This window comes from Tiliqua scincoides, chromosome 2 (assembly GCF_035046505.1).
Source record: "Tiliqua scincoides isolate rTilSci1 chromosome 2, rTilSci1.hap2, whole genome shotgun sequence".
NCBI lineage: Eukaryota > Metazoa > Chordata > Lepidosauria > Squamata > Scincidae > Tiliqua > Tiliqua scincoides.
Window position 1 is genome coordinate 68296326 of NC_089822.1, and position 21187 is coordinate 68317512.

At 42.3% G+C, this 21187-nt stretch overlaps 1 protein-coding gene across 2 annotated transcripts in view; it reads right to left on the reverse strand.

Moving 5' to 3' along the window:
- PCSK5 (proprotein convertase subtilisin/kexin type 5) overlaps nt 1-21187 on the reverse strand; it is a 295107-nt gene that overhangs the window by 183662 nt on the left and 90258 nt on the right. For both annotated transcript variants that reach the window (XM_066614135.1, XM_066614134.1), the window contains exons 5-6: nt 19180-19256; nt 1741-1829 (exon numbers count right to left, since the gene is read on the reverse strand). In XM_066614135.1, the coding sequence (XP_066470232.1) occupies nt 1741-1829; nt 19180-19256 (166 nt within the window). The remainder of the gene's footprint in view (nt 1-1740; nt 1830-19179; nt 19257-21187) is intronic.

Sequence of the window (21187 nt, forward strand, 5' to 3'; positions counted from 1 at the left end):
CTGGCTATTTTACTTTCCCTTGTGTGTGTGTGTGTGTGTGTGTGTGTGTGTGAGAGAGAGAGAGAGAGAGAGAGAGAGAGAGAGAGAGAGAGAGAGAGAGAGAGAGAGAGAGAGTGTGTGTGTGTGTGTGTGTGTGCGTGTGCTTGTTTAATCTTGCTCATGTTTGTCATTTATTGTGTGAATTCTATCTTGTCCATTGCCTCTATTCCCTGGAAAGTATTTTATGCCAAAGAAGGTCTCAATCAATCAATCAATCAATCAATCAATCAAACTTGAAAGGAGTGTCCCTAATCCCTCAATGTAGTGGTTCTCAAACTGGTGGGTTGTGACCCACCAGTTCGTGTAAAGGTTCCCCCGTCCCTTTAAGTTGTGGGGGAAGGGGAGAGACAGGGAAGCGATCCCCATGATCGCGTCCATATGGGGGAGGGCGAGGGGAGTGCTTTGGACTTACATTATGTATGTAGAGCTACAGAAGGGGCGGGGAGCCCTGCGCAGCGCTCCCCGAGGTTTGGAATGTTCGGAAAAAGCGGGAGGTGCTTTGCGCATTTTGCAGGTGGTGCTTTGCGCCTGCTGTTTCCGAACGATCCAAGCCTTGAGGAGCAATGCGGAGGGCTGCGCAGGGCTCCTGGCACCTCCTGCAGCCTGCTGCAGCCCTACCTACATAAGTCCAAAGCACTCCCTTGCTCCCCCTTAGTGACTTGATCCTGGAGATTGTGGGGCGGGGATCCTGGGGATCACATTGCTGTCCTAGCCCCTCCCCTACAAAGACTTACTGAGGGAGTAAACCTCCCTCAGCGTTTGAGAACCACTGCCTCAAGGACTTGTGAGGAATGAACTCCTGGCAAGCTAGGAACTGGTGACAGTGAAGAACAACTGGACTTCCAATATGAACAACTGGACAAAGTTCAGTATCGGTGTTTCAGGGTCTTGGGTCAGGAACCTTCAATGCCACCATGGCATACAACATCCACACCACATGTTATAAAGTAACATGTGGTGTGAGTATTACATTCATAGATCTGTATCTGCATGATTCACAAAATTGTTCAGCCTTTTTTTTAAAGTAAGAAGACTATGCAAATTGTACATGCATTTGGATGCATTAACATATATGACTTGCAGCAAATTCCTTCTCATTCATGGAAATGACCATCTTTACCACTGTACATAATGGATCTGTGATCTATGAGTCTGTGAACTTACACTAATATATTAAACTAAAATCCACAATCCTACTGCCTATATATACACGTTATATTTCTATGGTGATTCTAAGCATTTCTAATTGTAGAAGCTATGTACTACTTCACACATTCCTCACATAGGTAAAGATGGTCCAAGAAGCTACACAAGTCATACTTTCCTTCCGATTTTCTTATGGAAAAGTTATCACACCCACTGGAGGTGATATCACAGGCATAAGAAGCTGTCTAAAACCTTTGACCTCCCAGGTTTTGCAAAGGACAGATAAACTCTAGCCTCCCAGTGCCTGTCCAAGGCAGCAGAAGTAATTTCTTCCTAATGCAGTAGTGTATGCTGTAGTATTTTAAGATGGATAATCAAAAAGTCTTATCACATCCCTACAAAGTTACCATACAGTGACTATAAATCACTAGAATTTTCCTACTGAAGTACTACTGATTTGCTTTCTGATGGCGCATATACACAGCCTATTCTAAAATACTGACCTAAAGAAAACTGATTTAGATTATTGCAACCTTATGAGACAGACACACTTACCTCCAATTCTGGCATTAAATGCAATTCCTACTACACAGTGCGAATTATTTGCAGTAGCTGCAACTTCTCCAGCACAACGGGTTCCATGCCTGTGGGCACAACAGATATTTTAAAGCAAGTAGCATTATCCACTAACAGAAAGATTGCCAGTATTTAATGGTTTTGATTTTGCTCATCCTCAGATACGATGTGTTAGATGTTACCAGACAATCCCACCCTGCAGCATGTACTTTTACACATATACACAAAAATCCAGGGTTTTGGGATTCATTTAAGCCATTTGCAGTCACCACTGTTTAATGATAATCTTTACTTTCCAACTGAAGTCACATCACATATTATGACCGCAGTTATGGCATTGCCTTTAATTCATCAGTTTCAGCTAAAGGGCAGAATGAACACAGTATGTTACAAGGACATTTTAAATTGAGGCAATAAATGAAAAGTATTAAACAGCTAAAATTGATGGCTTCATGCAACTTATGTAGAATTTATACATTATAAAGAGCTCTTTCAATATATGATAAGAGTGTTTGTTCAGGGACATTAATACTATTTAGATAACACTCAAAAAATAACTCAGTTACTCTTATGGGTACAGGCACTCCAGTGTGCATAAGGAGCTCCCTCTCCACTCAAGATCACCCTAATTTATCTCAACTGAAGATGACTTTTCTCTTCTTCCTGATGAGCTGACCCAGGTAGGTGTGATCTACCTGGAGACAGTAGAGCAAATGAAAGTCTACTGATAGATTCCAGCAAATTCTGATAAGTGGCAGTACACAATGGTTGCTGGCATATCTGGGGTGGACCATAATGCAAAACTTGCTGGGAAAAGATGGCCTTGCTCTTTGCTTTCTTCACAACTGACTTGAGAAAAGAAAAAAACTAGCCAGGTCAGATTTTTTGTTTCTTTATTGGTTGGCAGCCCTATTATTAGTGTTGATCTCTGACTAGGTACCTACAGATATGAACTACTGCATGCACAGATTGGGGCCTCAATAGTTCAAACCAGGAGGTGTATATTTATTTATTTTAAAACACATTAACCCAATCTATCTTTTATAGGAGGTCATGCAGCTTACAATAGTTAAGTAGAACAGTACAATAAAAAAGACATCATAAATCAAAACTAAAAAGCAAAGTAAAATAAAAAGATACTTGAGATCAGTGGTGTAGCTAGTGGGGAAAGAAGGGGATAGCCACCACCTGGATCTTATTTCTGTTTGCTTTGAGTGAGTGGGAAGGGGATCAAAATGCAAACCAGGACACCTCTACCAGCAGCAGGCCAAGAGGGAGTGGCAGAAAGAAATGCGGCACCCCTCATAATTTTGCTACCCTCCAGCTTGCCTCTTGAGATGAGGTCTTCAATCTGCATCATAAGTGGGCCAGCCCTGAAGGTGACCAAAGCCATTTCAATCCCAAAATTCAGACAAAAGCCAGATGGAAATTGATCCAGAAAAACCATATCTTCCAAGATATGGGTCACCCCTACGTGCTCAAGCACCTTGCCCAAGAATTGTAAATTAGAGATAAGCCAATAACTGTCTCATATATTATGGCTGTGGTTTTCAAACCCTCCAGGAGTTTGAAACCCACAGTAAGTCTTTGTGGGGGCGGAGGGCGGAGGCAGCAGGGGCAGGGGGAAGGCAGCGACATGATCCCCAGGATTGCGTCACTTGGGCCTGCAGGGACTGGGATGCACTCACAGTCCCTGCAGCAGCCAGGTCAGAGAAAGGGAGAGTGGAGTGATCTGCTCTGCCACCGCAAAAGCGGAAGCGGAGCGCAATCACCCCAATCTCCCTTTCCCTGACCTGGGGAGCCCTGCAGGCACTCGCGCAGGGCTTCCCGCACACAGGGGCGGCTGCTGCAGGGACTGGTGAATGCACCCCAGTCCTTGCAGCCCTGTCAGAAGGGAAAGCGGAGCGATTGTGCTCTGTTTCCGGTTTTGCGAAGCGGGGTGCAATTGCTCCGCTTTCACTTTTGCTGATCTGGGGAGCCCTGCCGAAGGTTGCGCAGGGCTCCCCGCTCCCCCGGGAGGCTGCAGGAGGCTTGGGCAAGTGCACCCAAGCCCCTGCAGCCCCCGAGTGGCACGATCCTGTGGATCGCGCAGCTGCCTTCCCCGTCTCCTGGCTGCCCCCGCTCCTTAGGGAGGCAGAGGCTATGACCCACAGGCTGGGGTGTCGCAACGTCCCAATTTGAATACCACAGTATTACAGTCTTGGGAAGGCTTCTTCAAGAGGGGCTGCATAATCACTATATTTGAGACTAGAACCAACTCCATCAAAGAAGAAATGACCCTCCTCCCTACACATCTGACCAGTTCTTGTCGACTGCTTTCATGAGTAATGGTGAAGAACAGACGTGGATAAATGTGTAGCCCATGAATATTGGATGCAGGATATTTGTATATAGTTCCTTCTGTTTTGAAGGGTAAATGGGCCAGATGCCACTTGCTCTGAGAAGACTTTACTCATGTAAATAAGAGTTAAATTTAGAAAAAACACCAGAAAGTTATGGAGGTGTAATGTTGCTGTGCAGTAAAATTGAGCAGATAAAAATGGTTAAAGAGGGAAACATAGAACATATAGGGTAACTACATCTTTATCAAATTATAAAATGTGTTAATTATATCTGGCTAATGCATCAAGTAAAATATTCCATGTCCACGTAATGAAACTAATATTTTCAGTTCAGCATTCTCAGTATGAAGATAAATTATGCACTTTCACTTTTCATCTGCATATTTTAAAGAGATTTTAAGTGTTTTCAAAAATGTAAATTTAATATTCAATTGATTTTTTCACCTTTTATTCACGTTGTTTTCTGATTTATATTTGATTAATTTCTTCATTGCTTTATATTTTCACTATTTTTTTCAATTTTAGCATGTGCAAGATGTGATGGATTCTTAATTGGGATACTAAGAAGTGATTTCTTCATCGGAAACTGTGAGTGCTTCTGCAATTCAGAAAAGCTTAAAAACAAATGTTGCTCACCATAAAGTAGAGCGAGAGTAAATGCTATGAAACTAGCTGCTAGCTTGTACCAAAAACTAACCAAATGAGACAAAATTTGTAAATCCCAGTCCAAAGTGAATCACACAGAGCAGTGGCCTTTGCACGAGTTCCAATTAGGAGGACTTGCTAAACAGAAGAAAAATGAAGGACCATTTTTCATTGGTTGAGTGGAAAGAGGGTGCCTGAATGTAATCCTCTACCACTTACTCAGTTGGGTGACTGCCACTGCCAAAGTTGATCTTGCCCTACTTATTAATTCAGTGATGATCACTGCTTCTGCTGGATATGTCTTTGTATTTTTATCCCATGCAACCGAGGTATGGTCAAGGGGGAGAAGAATTCTAGGACTTCTTCTACAGCTGGGATGGTGACCTCATCAGCAGAAGCACTTAGGGACTATCTTTGAAACCTTGTTCAAAGAACCTTGACCAAGAAATATAGGGCTTAGCAGAATGCAAACTGAGAAACTTGCCTGGGGACATATGTTAATCTCTAGGCCAACATCATTGCAAAGGCAGTGGGTAGTTCATGTCAAATTAAGCCATTTCTGCCCAATGTTGCATATACACAACAGGGACCAAATGTGTACACCTGTGGGCCAGGCAAAAAAGTGTTAAAGCTACTACCTCATACAAATTTACCTGTCTGTTCATCCTACTGAACACAGTGAGTCTTTTAGTGAGTAAACATGTAAAAACTATCAGGCATGCAGTGCAATCCTATCTTGCGCTGGAACAGGCAAGTCATGAGGCATGCGCTATATCCAGCGCAAGATTGGGGCCAGAATCGGCTCAGCTGGAGGCAAGGGAAACTCTTTATCTTACCCTGGGCTAAGCCACTGTAGCCCCAATGGGTCTCCTTGGACCTCTGCCACCTCAGGAGCCGACCCAGGTCCGAGGAGAACAGAGCGGCTTGGAGCCACTCTGCGCTACTCAGGGAAAGGCGTTGGGATCTGGTGTAACTGCCGGGTTCCAGCCCCGCCTCCAGCTCCCCGCCCACCTGCCCCCTGAAATGTCCTCCGTCTGCCCTCCCCAGCCCCAGAACGCCTCCCTCCAGCATTCCCCAGACCCCTGTGTCGGCCCAGCTTGGCCAGCGCAGACTTCTCCATACACGTCCCTGCGCCGGCCCAGCTGACACACGAGGAGGCACAAATGTGCCTTATGGCACATTTGCGACCCTGCTGGGCTGGCACAAGGGACTTGCACCGGCTTATCTAATCCTTAACTGATAGTTAAGATTACGACCTTAAGGCCCAATCTTCCCGAAGCCCCCTTATACCCTATCTTTTTACAGCCTTTTACAACTATGGAACACAGATCTGCAGATGTAAATGTCCATAAAGCTGCACAGGCAGTATGTTGCTACCCTTTGGGGACTGACACTGCAAATGGCAGAAATGTCATCAGCCTGCTGCCCCAATGAAGGTAAGCCAGCAGCAGGGGCAGAAGGGGAAGAGTTTCTGGGCTGGGAGGGAGCAGGTAGAATGGGGAGGAAGGGAATGGATCCTGGCAGAACTGGCATGCTCTGGGATCCTAACTCTATTCCTTCTCCCCTTCCCATTCCCTTACTCTCCTTGGACTTGCACCAGCAAAATAGCTGCCACAGCTCCAAGGAGACCCATTGGGGCAAGAGAAGCTTGCCTTGATGTAAGGGAACAAATGTTACCTTTCCTTGAGGTGGCCTTCGGACTGCCCCCCCTTGCAGGATACAGCATGCACTCCATTGACATAGCTGCATCAGCAGGGAATATTACTTAGAATCGAACTGCCCACTAAGAATAAAGAGGATTATACACGTGATTGGAACATTACTTGTGAACAAGAGAGGCCTCAGCCAGAAAATTCATGCAATCTGTTCTTGACGAGATCAGTTATGGTCTGAGATAACTATTGGTACAGCTGCACCACTATCTTCCAGGTGTTGCTTTAATAGCTATATGCCCTGAAGACATGCAGAAGAGGTTCAGGACAAGGAGCTCATGCCACTAGCCCTGAGAGACTTCTAATGGATTGAACTAATTCTGCTGTGGTTTTAATATAGAACTCTAAACTGCTTTGGATGCATTGGCAGAAAGGAAATATATAAGCACACTAAATAAACAAATAAACAAGGGTAAGACAAGCACTCAGAGAAAAAAAATTTTATCCATCCAAACATGCCACAAAAGTGCAGTGATATTGTTGACCGCATGATAAAAAGTAAAGCTCAGCTACAATACAATGCATAAAGCCCATACCAAGCGAGAAGTCCAATTGTGCTGATTTAATTATTTTAACTGCAGTTTTTATAGCAATAAGGTATTCCCAAATCATACATTCAACCAAAAGCCTCCAATCCGTGACTTCCTTTGCTCCTGTTTGCACTGCCCTATGCTCTAGAAGTGAATTTGCATACAAAAGAATGCTGGCAAAAAAGTGAGTCACAAATATTCATGTTATTAGCTGTCTGCTCTAAGTACGTCAGCATTGTTTGTGCAGCTGTCTTGCAAGAATTTCAGAGGATTATATGTTATTTTCTTCTGCCCCCTCTGTTCATCTACTGCATCCACCTGTTGCTGAATGCCACATTCAGCATTATGAAAATCTGTTTACAATAGACATAGTTGATGATATATCGCTACCATGTTGTTGTGATAATAATTTTTAAAAGTCAACATACAAAGCTGCCTTAGATTAAGTCAGTCCATGTAGGTCAGTATTGTCTACACAGGGTTTCAAGACAGGGAGACATCTCCCTACCCAGAGGTATTGCCAGACCTGATTTTAGTCTGATAGCATTGCTTACTATTGCTTACAAGTAACTACTGAGATTCCTCCTTACACTTAAAAAAAAATCCATCCTGGGGAGGCTTCCTGGTGACTCATCTTTCTAAATGGATGGCATTGGGGGTCCACATTTGTTATAATGAAGGATCCACCTACAGTTTATTTAGTCAGTAATTTGTGGAACACAACATCACAAAAATATAAATAAATTTATATAAATAAAATTTTTATTTAAATAAAAAATAAATTTGATCCATTTGCCCATGCTAACAACATGGGCTAATTGTGACTTGAAAATTGGGAAGGAACCAAAGAAGACCCTTGCTAGATCAGGCCAAGGGTCCATTTAGTCCAGCTTCCTGTATCTCACAGTGGTCCACCAGATGTCTCTGGGAGCACAAATAGAAACATGCATCCTGTTGTCGCTTCTTTGCTGGAATTCAGAGACAGGATACCTCTAAAACCCATACAGTTACATACAATCAGCTTTTACATGGAAGACTTAACTGATAAGGTGATTTTTACATTAGTCAAGTAATTAGCCTAGACCAGGAGTTTCTTTCATTCTCTAGATTGGAGGCTAGATATGATTTGCCATCAGTGGCTGAATGGCAATATTTATAATTACAACATTTGTTAGCATCTAAATTTGGTCCTGCAGCATTAACTGCATATGAATCTCCTACACTTTTAGAAATATTGAATCAATGCAGAAAAAGAAGCCTACAATATCGGTTTACAAATACTTGCCATCACTTAATAAATATGAAATACAAAGTCTCAGAGTGATATGGAATACCATGTTGGATCACCCTATCTTATATAATCAATGGAAAGTGGTTTTAACTCCTATCACTGCAATATCTACAGACCTCAAATGCAATTAATTCAACAAAAAATCATTTCTACTGTCCACTGGACACCACAATACTTCTATACTAAGACGTTAATTAAAGAATGTAACCAATACCATTGTAATTTACCTGGAACATCACTTAAACGTATGATGTGGTCTTATACAGTAGTATGATATTTTGGGGATGATGATATTAGTCTTATTAACTTCATAGTACAGCAAGAAGTGATATTTGTTGATACTTATGTTTTCTTGAACTATCTATTTCATGGAAGTTAATTGCAGAATAACAGAAATTGACTTTTTGTGCCTTAACTGTAACTAGAAGACTTATAGTACAACACTGGAAGGTGTCCCTCTATTATTACTCAGTGGATTGAGGACCATTTAACGTAGTCAACATTTGAATGTATGACAAATAGCAACTACGGATATATATATTTTTGGACAACTGGAAGCCTTTCTTAGTGCCCAATCCAGATGGTGCATTATGCTGGCAGAACATGCATTTTGCCATCATAAGGCCTTTCAGGTTCTCACAAATACAACTCCATCTCACCAGAAGTGACAGACTGCAGACACCCATTGCTCCAGGTAAGGTCACACAGGGGCCAGGAGTAAGGCATGGAGAGTGGATCTGGTCAAGGGATGACAGGAACAGGGTAGCAATGGGGGTGTGGAAGGCAGATTGGGACTGGGAAGGGGATGGGTTTTGCAGCAGGAACACCCACCCCCTTCTCAGGCTTGATTCGCCTTCATAGGTAAATGCAGACTTGCACCAGTGAAATTACTGGTGCAGGTCTCGGTTGACCCACCACATCCACAGGGGCTTACCCTGGGACAATGGGACAAGTGTTCCCTTACCCTAAGGAGGCCTTCCAAGGCCAAAACTCCCCTGCAGGATTCTGTGGATGCAGTGCTGGTGCCACTGCACAACTGTGCAGGGAGTTGTGGTGGATTGGTCTGTTAGAGATCTACATATAGACTGCTCAAGAAAACAACAAACAGAAAGAATCTGCCCCTCCCTGAATGTCACTGGGGATTTCAACAGGGTTTGCATATGATAACTTTGTAAGCTAGTCTGCCCACCCAAGGGAATTTTTCCTGTGAACAACTAACTCAATGGAAGGAAACTACCCTGAAAAATCCATTTGTCATGTAGTCTAAAAATAAATATGCAACGAACACCTATTTCTTCATAATCAGAAAGCAAAAGTATTTTTTAAAACATATAAAATTAAATTATTGGCTGCGAACAGTTCTTAATGCAAATATTTCATACATTATAATAGGGTTCCCTCTCAGTCCTCTGCTAATAAGGCAGCCATTTTCAACCACTGTGCCATGGCACACTGGTGTGCCACGAATGGTCTGCAGGTGTGCCGTGGGAGTTTGGTGGAGGGCCACTTATTAATAGGGCCATTAGGGGATGTCAGCCTCCCACCAACAGCATGGTGTGCCTTGTCAATTGTAAAAAAAACTGTTGGTGTGCCTTGAAAATTTTAGTACCTTGTCAGTGTGCCCTGAGACAAAAAAGGTTGAAAACCACTGTATTAAGGAAAGCACTTCAAGTCAAATTGAACAGAAAAGTCCTGCTCAAGCAGAAGAGATGGAAAAAAAAAAAATAGGACATTCTGCCAACTTCTTTTTCCAGAAGTTTAAAATGTTCTACAGGCACAGTACTGGTCTTGTACTAAGAACATCAGTTTGGCATTTAGGATGATTAGCAATAAACATCTTTCACTTGCTGAAGACACTTCAATTGTCTCCCTCTGTTTTCAATCCAATGACTTAGGGCCCAATCCTATCCAATTTTCCAGCACTGGTGCAGCATCAATGCAGTCCTGAGGTAAGGGAACAAATGTTCCCATACCCTGAGGAGGCCTCTCTGACTGCCTCCCCAACACAGGAAGCAGTGGATACCCCATTGGCACAACAGCACCGGAAAATTGGATAGGATTGGACCCTTACTCTGTCTATCCCAAATGATAAAACATTCAAAGTAGCCTTTTCAGAGCCTCTCTTTTGGAGGAGAGGGGCCAGGGATTTTACTGTTTATTTACAAAGCTATAAGTTGAACAGGTGTAATAAAAATTCAGAAACTGCCATTGGTGCAGAACACAATGTGGTAGCAGGAGCTTGGCAGTTTGACTCTATTGGACTGCTCCTCTGGCAACCTCTGCACAAATTTCCAGTACATTTCCAGGCACCATTCAAGATGCTGGTTTTGATCTTTAAAGCACTTAAAAGTTTGGGACTGAGCTATCTAAAGATCAGCCTTATTCTATATCATCTGATTTGTCCCCTAAGGTTGTAGGACGGAGCCCTGCAGCAGCCAAAGCAATCCCCGGCCAAAACCAAATTGGTGGTCACAAGGGGTAGGACACGGCCTGTAGCTGTGCCAGAACTTTGGAAGTCATTGTGTTAAGATCTGTGCCCTCCCTGTTAGCCCTCTGCTGAGAGAAGCCTTCTGGATCAATAATGTTTTGCTTAGCTTTCCCACCTTAGGTGTCCCATGTCTCCCATGTCTTTTAGTTTCTGCTTACTTTTTATTGGTTTTATATTATTAGTTATATCTATTAATGGAAGATGTATTTAGGATACAAGCCACTGTGTTTTCCAATTGTACAATTCAGGATCTTTTAGTACAGAATTCTAGCTGCCCTTATACATACGGGACACGCTCTCAAAAAAACTACCGTAACAGAAAACAGTTGAAAGGAATTTAAAACAAGAGATTAAAAAGCAAAATCTCAAGGGAAGCTTGTCTTATGTCCAAATTCCAAGTGTTATGCTACACTGTGCACTCTGGTATCAGGCTGTAATATTAGGCATCTAAGAGAGAGAGAGAGAGAGAGAGAGAGAGAGAGATTTGTTTTTTTAATTTCCCAGGAGAACAATGAAGGGATATGCACGTGAGTGTGAAAGAAAACCCTCAATGGGTCGCTTTGTGGTGGAAAGAGAATGTGGAAAGAAGAGCATTTAAAACATGAACTTTGTCAACTACATCTGAGCCTTTTCAACATCTTACTGGCAAGGACATTGCAACGAGCATTAAGATTTTGAATGAGATCAAGCTGGAAAATGTTGCAGTAGAAAAACGACAGAACTGAGGGCCAAACATCATTATACACAGTTTATACACAGTAACCTTTCCTCTATATGCTGCTTTTTTAACAACAAAAAATTGGAAGCTGCACTCTTAAGCAGAGCACCACTGGGGTGTCACTGTCTAGCCTCTTTCCTTTGGAAGACAGCTATACTAACATGCACGTAAAAGTGTGACCTGGCCCTGAGTTCAGAGTGGTTGGACATGTCTGAGTATTTCTACTCTTCCTTATAGGCAACGATAAATCATTTTTACACCAAGAATTCAATGACCATCTTTACAAATCAACGCAAATACATTCCTCTATTGTAACTGACAACGTGGATGTCAATCTGAACTTTTGTGTCTGTAAGATTCCTCAAGAAATAGTTCCATGGCACCTTTGGAGATCCAGAAATTAATTTTGTTTTCCTGCATTTTGGTGCTGCCTTTAATTCACTAACTGCTCAATCCTATGGGCCTGCTGTGCCACCAGAACTTCTATTCTGGCATCACAGCATGCTTTACAGAGCTCACAATGCACAACCAGCTGGTCTGTCTTTGCACGGATTCGGCTGCTTACCACTTGTGGTGGCAGGCAGGCTGCACACTCTGGCAGCGTTGTGTGTGCAACAACTGAAAAGTATGCTATACGAGCATAGGCAGGAGGTCTGGCTCAGTTGGTAGAGCTGCCGCCTTCTATGCCTGAAGATCTGAGGCTACCAGTTCGAAACAACCGGAAGTACCCGAGAACTGACGACACGCTGATATACTGATGAGCTGACCCTCGGTGGCAGAGAGGAGTTGCCATCAAGTGCAGCGTGGGAAGCGAAGGACCAGGGAGAGGCCAGACCGGGAAGGAATCTAGCTGGAACTAGGAGTTCTATGAAAGAATTGAACTATTCAATTGTAAAAATCCCTACAGGGGTTTAGAACAGCCTGCCTATGTAAACCACCTTGGATTAAAGTCTGAGGAGAAATCTGACTACCAAGAAGGGCAGTATATAAATACCTGAATAAATAAACTAAATAAATAATGCACCCATAGGATTGGACCATTATTACTTTATCAGAAGGGCCAGTCTTACTGTTCATCCAAGAGGTTAAACATTCAGCTTGCTAATAAACTGCTAACAGTGTTTCTTGCTTTGTCATTTCACTTACAAAATACGTGTGCTCTTTGGAGATACATAACCACAACACACTCCTGCTTAATGACAAATAATATGATAGAGTAAACCACAACCAAGTTAAAGTTCTTGCTTTTGAAATTATTTCAGTTGATGGTCCATGAACTTTTAGATCTTTTTGCAAGTCATGTAGTTATATGAGCCTATGAAAATTATAATAGTGTACATCAGTGTTTCCCAAAGTGTTGGGTCCCGACCCACCATAGGGAACCAGAACTGGGCCTTTCCCCCTTAAGGGGAGTGGCCCAGTAATGGGTGTTGCTAGTGTGCCATAGCAATCACAGCACTGCTGTGACCAGAGGGGTCACACTGGTCCCAGTGAGAGTCTGGGAGACCCACATCCCCCTCTGCAGGCCTCCCCAATGATAGAAATCACTCTGTTCAGGGATCAGAGTGCACTTCCAGTTTTCGGATGAAAACCAGAAGTGTGCTCCGATTCCAAAATCGAGCAATTTTTAGTAACGGGGAGGCCCACAGAGGGGGCTGCAGGCCTCCTGAATCCTCCCTGAGGCCAGCGTGACCCCCCAGGTAAGGTGAAAAGTTCCTGGGTTCTGGCTGCGCCATTGAGACACCCCCTGCCCCAGGCCCCACCCTTGCAAATGCTTGCCTGCAGTTCCAATATCCAAGTAGGACTTTGGGAACTGCTGGTGTAGATCAAAAATTCCTTTTCAGTTCAGTATCAAACTTCCTAAAGTCATAAAACATTAATTATGACTACAGCTGCGAACCAATCAAAACTTTTAATTAAACCGACTCACAGCACAATCCTATTGATTGCTAACACTGGTGCAGCAGCCTAACCATTGCAAATGTACCATACAGCAGGTTTGCAATGACTCTAGAATAATTGTGCCAGCAGGAAGACCTGCGCAATCCCACCATTGGTGGAGAAAAGTAAAGTGCCAAGCAGTGCATGGGGCTAGAAGAGGGTGGCAGAAGGGTGTTCCAGAGGCAGAGAGGTGGTGTAGCGGGTCAGAGAACCCTGAAAAGCTGCTCTCTGTGTAGCAGTAAGGAGACACTCTTCAGTAATGGCTGCCCAGCATTCAGGAACAGAGCTCAGGGGCTTGAATGCTGCTACTTCCATGGACAGGAAAAGAGACAGAGAGAGATGTGAGAGAAAGGAGGAAGCAAGTTACATAAAAATACACTTCCTACATGTACCACCAAGGACAAGATAGTGAGGTACTGAGGCATCTGGATAATACACTACCCTCCAGAATCCTGCAGATGGCGTTGCACCTTTATTACAAAACTTTTCAGTGATGGCACTGCTTCTCTGGAATGCCCTTCCTGTGAATTCAGGCAGACTTACACATTATGTGTTTTCAGGAGGAGCTTCAGAAAGATTTTGAACAGATGGGTTATAACTTTGATATTTTGCTAACTTATTGGTGTAACTGTATTATTTGATAATTTGTTTTAGGGTTGTTTTCTTGCTTTTTTCTCCCCTTGTGATTGTCTTTATATCCTTTTGGAAAAAATAATATAAGTTAAAAAAAAATGAATAAATATGCCTCAGAGATTTTATTACTCAGTTTGTATACTCCTGTGTATGTAAATCCAAATAATTTATACAATCCGGACCCATGTGGATCCCTATAAAAAATAACTGCAAAACATCTTCCGTCGGAAATGCGATCATGTGAATCCACCCTAAAATCTAACCCCAATGGAATCTTCGAGTTAGGTATGTACAGATCTATGAATGATTGGAGGGGGGTGATGTCAGGCTCACGTACTGGCCCTGCACCACACATTCCATATGAGGTCCATGCAATCATGGACCTCATGGAAATCTCATACACCATAATGCAAACAGGTTCTCTACACACAATTTATACTTTTTCTTTTCCATGGTAAGTAATGCACATTTGGAGCCTATGAATATTAGGGTGTACATGTGTAAGCACTTGTGCAGATGAGTCATGAATATATGGAGATGAGGTGTAGATGAGATGAGATTCTACTAGTCCAGGACTAGTAGAAATTATCGTTATCCAGTTACAATGGTACACGCACATATAACTACAGGTGAATGTCTCTTTGCAATGCTTCAACCAGAGACCAGCCACATATGCAATGGTTCATCGCCGGTCACTGTTCTCCCCCTCCCCCAAGTCTCCAAAGCCAATGGGAGCTATGTTCCTCTTGCCTCTGGGGACTATTCTGACCAGCACCATCCGCGCACTTCTTCTGCGAATCTCTGAATGGCCTTCTTGATGAAAAGACACATCTTCTAGTTTGCTCGGGAAACCAGAAGAGACTTTTTTCACCTTATAAGGCATTTGCAGGCCCAGGGAAGCAAAAGAAGTTGCTTCCAGAGGAAATAGGAAGTTGTGTCTTTTCAGTCGAAAAGGCAATTCTGAGCCTTGCAGAGGCAGCACGCATGTCTCTGTGGGGCTCAGAATAGCCCCCAGAGGCTTCCCTAGCCTTCAGAGGCTTTGTTTAGTGACAGGCATCACTTGATAGGGGGGTGCGGGAGCGCATCCCAGTCATTAAGCAACGCACACTTCCATAGAACACGCAATACCACAGGGCTATTTACAGTATGGGTTTTACTATTACAATCGCAAATCAAGTTCAAAATATGAACTCTATAAATTTAGCCAGAGAATTGAGGAATGCAATTTACCAATCACAGGTCTCTGAAATGGCAAAGATCTCTTTCCTCATAATACAGTCTAATGGCACTTTGAAGTGAAACAGCACCACACCCATTCTCCAATAAAAACTGGTTTATTATACATCATATGCCACATTCTTTCCCATTCCAATGATTCCCAAGCACTTATGAAATAAGAACAAAAACATACAATTTCCAACCCATCCAAAAGGTTAGGGCAGATTTTAAAATTCCGTAATTAAAAAACGTAGCCATTTAAAAACAAAAACAGATAATCTTGCAATATACACTTTCTGAAAAAGTCAATTATCCCTATTAGTGGTTCAGAATCAAAGGGTTGGTTCAAATATTTGGAAATCTTCCCTAGAGAGTGTCCCTGTAGATTCAGCCAAGAGGAGGAAATAATATCTGACCCAGTGTGCCCATGAATATAGACACCACTTTTCAACACCAGTTTACGTGAGTGCAGCAGGTTGTTTTTCAGATACATCACTAGCATGCATTTCTACCAAAAAGTGATGCCTGTATTTTCCACTACTTGGAAAACATAAGAAAACCGTGGCCACCTCTTTGCTTTCCCAAACCTCCTGGCCAGTGTTCCCCATAAGCTGCATGGCTGTGTTGCAGTGCAGCTCCAAGCAAAGTTCCACACAGCACAGAGGCTGGCAGCCAAGAAGTTCGGCAATATCACATGACCAAAGAAGGCGTCTGCACACTGGTGCAGACACCTTAGAAGGAATATAGCATCTGGTTGCTTAGCAAAATAGCTAAGTGGCCAAAATGAGAATGAAGAAGAGAAGGTCCTTTCCTGTAGCCTTCTGCTGCAGCCTCCTTTTTCTGTGTGGGTCCTGTTTCAAATGAAGAGCGGCACATCCTACTTCAGTGGATATACAACATTGCAGACCACTCTTCAATTTCTAGTGAACTGAGTAATATCTACTGGTTGCTGGGATTCTTGGAAAGAATACAGAACTAAGTGGATTTTGTTCTTATCCAGCAAAGTATTTATCTTACGTTCTTAAACAAGAGTACATGCTTTGGCTGACTAATCAATCTGTCTTGATCAGTTTTGCCTTAATATTAAAAGACTCAGGGCGAGTGTTCTTGCTTTGCAGTTATATCAATGAAATATGTGAGACCTAGTAAAAAAAGTAGATGATGTAAGACCGAAAATCTACAATGGTGTTAAAGGATATTTACAGTTGATAGCTAAATACTGCAGATAGGGCTGGGCATTGGAACTCAGCACTGGAACAAAACAAAACAACTTTATAGAAGGAGTGACTTCATTCACAGCTGACTTCTGTCTTTGGTGAAGCAAAAATGAAAGTCTAGTATGGGCCTGAACCTCTGACAACTTAATGGTTCTCTGCCAACTTGTTAAAACCAAACTAAATATCTGGCAAGTCTCCTGCATACCATAGTAGTTCAAGAAACCACCATTGCTTCCTATGTATTATCACAGGGCTAAGTCAATTGTAATCTTCTTCCTGTCATCATCTACGTTACTGAAAAAAAAATTGATCTGAAAGTGCCATTTGGCTTATCAATAGCTTTCTGATACGAAGAATGCAATATACAAGTGAACCCGCATTATCTGTGAGAGTTCAATTCCAGGAATGCTCATGGATACCAAAACCTGCAGACGATGAAATTTATGGGTCTCAGTGCCTTTTAATCTTCCATTGGTGACATGTCCCCAGACTACTTCTGAGAGCCAGGGAGACCATGTGCATGGGGAAACACCTTCTAAGACCTTCGGCAGGCCTTAGAAGGTCACTTCCAGTATTCAGGAAAAACCGGAAGTGACGTGTAAAGATCTTAAAAGGCCTTTGGAGGATCAGGGAAGGTTGTAAGCAATTACCACTAGGTATTAAGTTATTAAAATATGTACATTGGGCCCGCTGTATCCATGATTTGGAACTTATGGATTTCACTATCTGTGGGTCCTGAACTCACAGGGTCAGCCCCACACGGACCCCTTTAAAGGCAACTGGAGCTATGCTCCAGAGGGTGTTCTGAGGGTGAGGGTGAGGGAGGGAGTGGGAGGGATGGGGTTGTTTCTGGGCAGGGAGCAAGGAGGAACTAGGGGCAGGAAGAGGGCAGGAGGGGATGGTAGTAATAGCACATGCCAGATATTGTCTCTATTCAGAACCCCCCCATCCCTTTTTCCTGCGCATACACCACCAAAATAGATGGTGTGCGCTGTAGGAGACCTATAGGTGGCCCCAAGGCTTTTGCAGAGGTAAATAAAAATTATTTTTACTTACCTCCTGTTTGTGTTTGGATCACTCCGTCACCATAGGATGCAGTGTGTACCTTTTTGGTGCAGCTGCATCAGCGCTGGTGGTGGGGGATAGGACTGGGCTCTAAATCTCACTAATAAAGGGACTTATTTCTGAGTAAACATGCATAGGATTGCACTACAAGTAACCTAAACTGAAGTAACATCTAGTACCTCATGACATTATAGTAACAATTCAGAAATGTCATAATACAACTATTTGAAATAAAGGCCTTGGGCTTCACTTCACACTTACCATTCAGGCATGGTAAGAACCAACATCGGAAACATCCCTGTAGAAATGGGAATATCTTCTATTTGCTAGTAACATACAGGCGGGATCACACCAATACATTTAAAGAACATTCAAAAACTTCAACTGGTTTAGCACAGGCCCTGCCCATCTATGAGGCGAACTGAAGTTGTCACTTCACAGCCCAATCCTATGCACGTCTACTCAGAAGTGAATCCTGTTAGTGTCAATGGAGTTACTCCCAGGAAAGTGTGGATAGGATTGGGCTGCCAGGCAGCAGTTTGGCAGGGGGCACCTGCTTACCTCCACTGATCTTCCCTTTCCCACTTCTTGGATTGGAAAAGAAAAGCAGGGACAAAGTAGAAGTGTGACTGAGAGAAGTGTGGTGGAACAGAGTGTCAGAGAAGTAGAGGCTAACATATCACCAGGTAAAGTGGCAGCATTTGGCACACTCAAGCACCAAATAGTATTGGGCAGGCCCCGGTTCCTATTAAATGGGACTTATTGTATTGAACGTATCTTGTTAGGCATTAAAAATCTGCACTGCCTTCCAGCATGTACAAAATACTAAACAGTCAGGTTACCTAAATGACTGCTAAACCAGATGATCCTCAGAAGCTACTACAAACAAGTTGTACCTGGAAAGATGGTTAATTCAAGTCTTCAGAAAGGACCTGATGTGCTCTGTCTCAGTGACTGGCCATGTTGTTCCACCGACAGCCATGGCTCAGCCTGTCTAGCAGGTGAGATATATGATGAGTGTCACTGAAGCAAGCCCATTTGCTACAGGAAGCATCTTTTTGTGGATACTGGAGCTTTTAGTTAGGCTTTGTTCACCTGTCTGAAACTAGCAATGGGCAGACTGACCTAAGGGCAACAGGGAAGCATGATGGCAAGCAATGCAATTGTGTGTTTGTGAACATAAACGGGTCCTATGCAGATGAGTGTACGGTTCAAACAAAATGGATGCTGAAGGCAAGAGTGATTACCATGATTCAATTTATTTTTCTAGTCTAGATGAGCCCTACACACTTGTGAACAATCAAGCTAAATATAGCCCAGTAATTATGTATAGCAGTCAACCAGGCTCTCAAAAACCCTCTCTTATAGGACTATAAAAACAAAATATGAAGCATCTAGCAGGTCACAATACCTCCTTCGTGTGGGTTATTGTCAGTTTGAGGAGTTACAAGTTTTGTAGACCCAGCCTAGACTCTGGTTGCATATTTATAAATCCATTATTCCTGGATAAACAATGTCACCAACTATTACTGCTATACGAAGCATTGGAAAAATAAGTTTTATATATAAGTACATTTGCATTTAAAATCTTGTATACTCTACAGAGCACTGGCCTTACTTGTTTTCATTGGTGGCATCATACCGGGGCATGGGGTCAATATCGTTACCATTGACATCAAAACTGGCCTCTGGGTCCTGTAGCCAACAGAGGAGAGAGAAGGAAAGAGAATGAACTGCAGATCCTCATTAATTAGCCACTGACTCATCTGCTCATACATTCCTCAGCAGGTTTCTACAGGACTGTAACTAGGTTAACTAACATTCCTGTGGTTTTGTGGCACTGCCTGTTGTAGAAAAGAACTACATGTTCAGAAATACAAAATTTATATATTATTTAAATTGTGTTTCAAAAATGATGGGTGCTTTAAAGCCTCCTCTTTTATGTATAAACAGTTATTGTTTTAATTTAAATTGGGGCTTTATGCAATTGTATTTATTTATTATATGTTAACCCTTTTTGCCATTCAGATTCTTTTATCACAGTCATAAATATTTGCTCCCAAAATGGATAACTTGTGAAAGCTATCTTCAGGTTAAAGGAAAATTTAAATGATTCCAAGAGAACTTGCCATAAGGAAACATTTCCACGCATTGATAAAGAATTTGAGCACATAATATAAGTCCATTTGGAAAATCGAATATTTATTAAAAATAGCTACTAAATGACATATTTTTCATATCTACAGGAAGTTTACATGCACATTTGCATATAAAACTTGCTGTGAAACGTTTTGTTTCTCCATATTTCCTTGTTGGAAACAATGTAAACAGTTATTTATTTTTGTGATTCTGGTTACGGTAACTGCTGTGGTAGCACAAGAACACAAAAGAGTTCTCTTAAATATCATCTTTGTTCAAAACCAGTTAGCCTATTCTCTTCAATTATTCTGAATAGCCTTGCTAATATAAAATATGCCATGCTCATTTACACGCATCAACATTTATCATTAATCATCAATGAAATTTGCTCTAAGATGAATTCCAGTGGCGCACCCAGGAGGGTGCAAGGGGGGGGAAATGCTTGTTTCTTTAAAGGGGAGGAGGGCAGCACTCAGATCAGTGGGGAACTGTGCCGACAGCAGCTGCGCTTCTGCAGCCACTGTCGGCGTGGCTCTTAGTCATATTTGAGGGTCGCCCCCTCTCCTCCCCTTTAAAGAAAGGAGTGTGTGTGTCCCTTGTGTTCCCCTGGGTATGTCACTGGAATTTATCTTAAATAATTTTTAAATTATGACTCCAAGGAACTAAATTTCAAATGAATTCTTGTAGAATTCTTGTACAACTCCAAATTTTTCAAGTTTAAAACTTAAAAGACAACAATTACTCAAGCAGTCACATTTTGAAACTATATCAATTTCTAGCATTGTGTTTCTCAAACTGTGGGTTGGGACTCACTAGGTGGGTCCCCATTCATGTCAATATTTTATTTTTAATATATTAGACTTGATGCTACCAAGGTATGTAACTGCATTTGGGGAAATGTTACAGACCTGTACTTTGAACAAGATACTATGTATATTCTTTAAACAATGATAGTAAATGGAACTTACTCCTGGGTAAGTGTGGGTAGGATTGCAGCCTAGTTTTCCTGCTTGATAATGACATTTTTGGTCATGACATCACTTCTGGTGGGTCCTGACAGATTCTCATTCTAAAAAGTGGGTCCCAGTGCTAAGTGTGTGATAACCACTGTTCTATCATGTTATACTGGCTTCAGTAAACAAAATATCCTGAGATTGCATCCACAGGTTTACTTTCTTCAGTTGAACCTTTGTATGTAAACCCTGGGGTTTAGCTTTCTGTTATTATTTTGGTGCAATGGTAGCAAGGCTAGTAAATCAACACAGGGATTGGCACCTTGAAGATGAATTGTGGGTGACTAATGCATTTATAAGGATTGCTTATTGCCCACAAAACAAAACTTCTGGAATAGGCTTGCCAACACTTAAAATAAATTTTTTAAAATATGGTAAAGGATGGGGTGAGATAAGAACTCTTGGAGTTAAGGGACTGCGTTAAGGACAGAGTTCAGCAATTCTGTGGGAGGTTCCTGAGCAGAGACCATATAC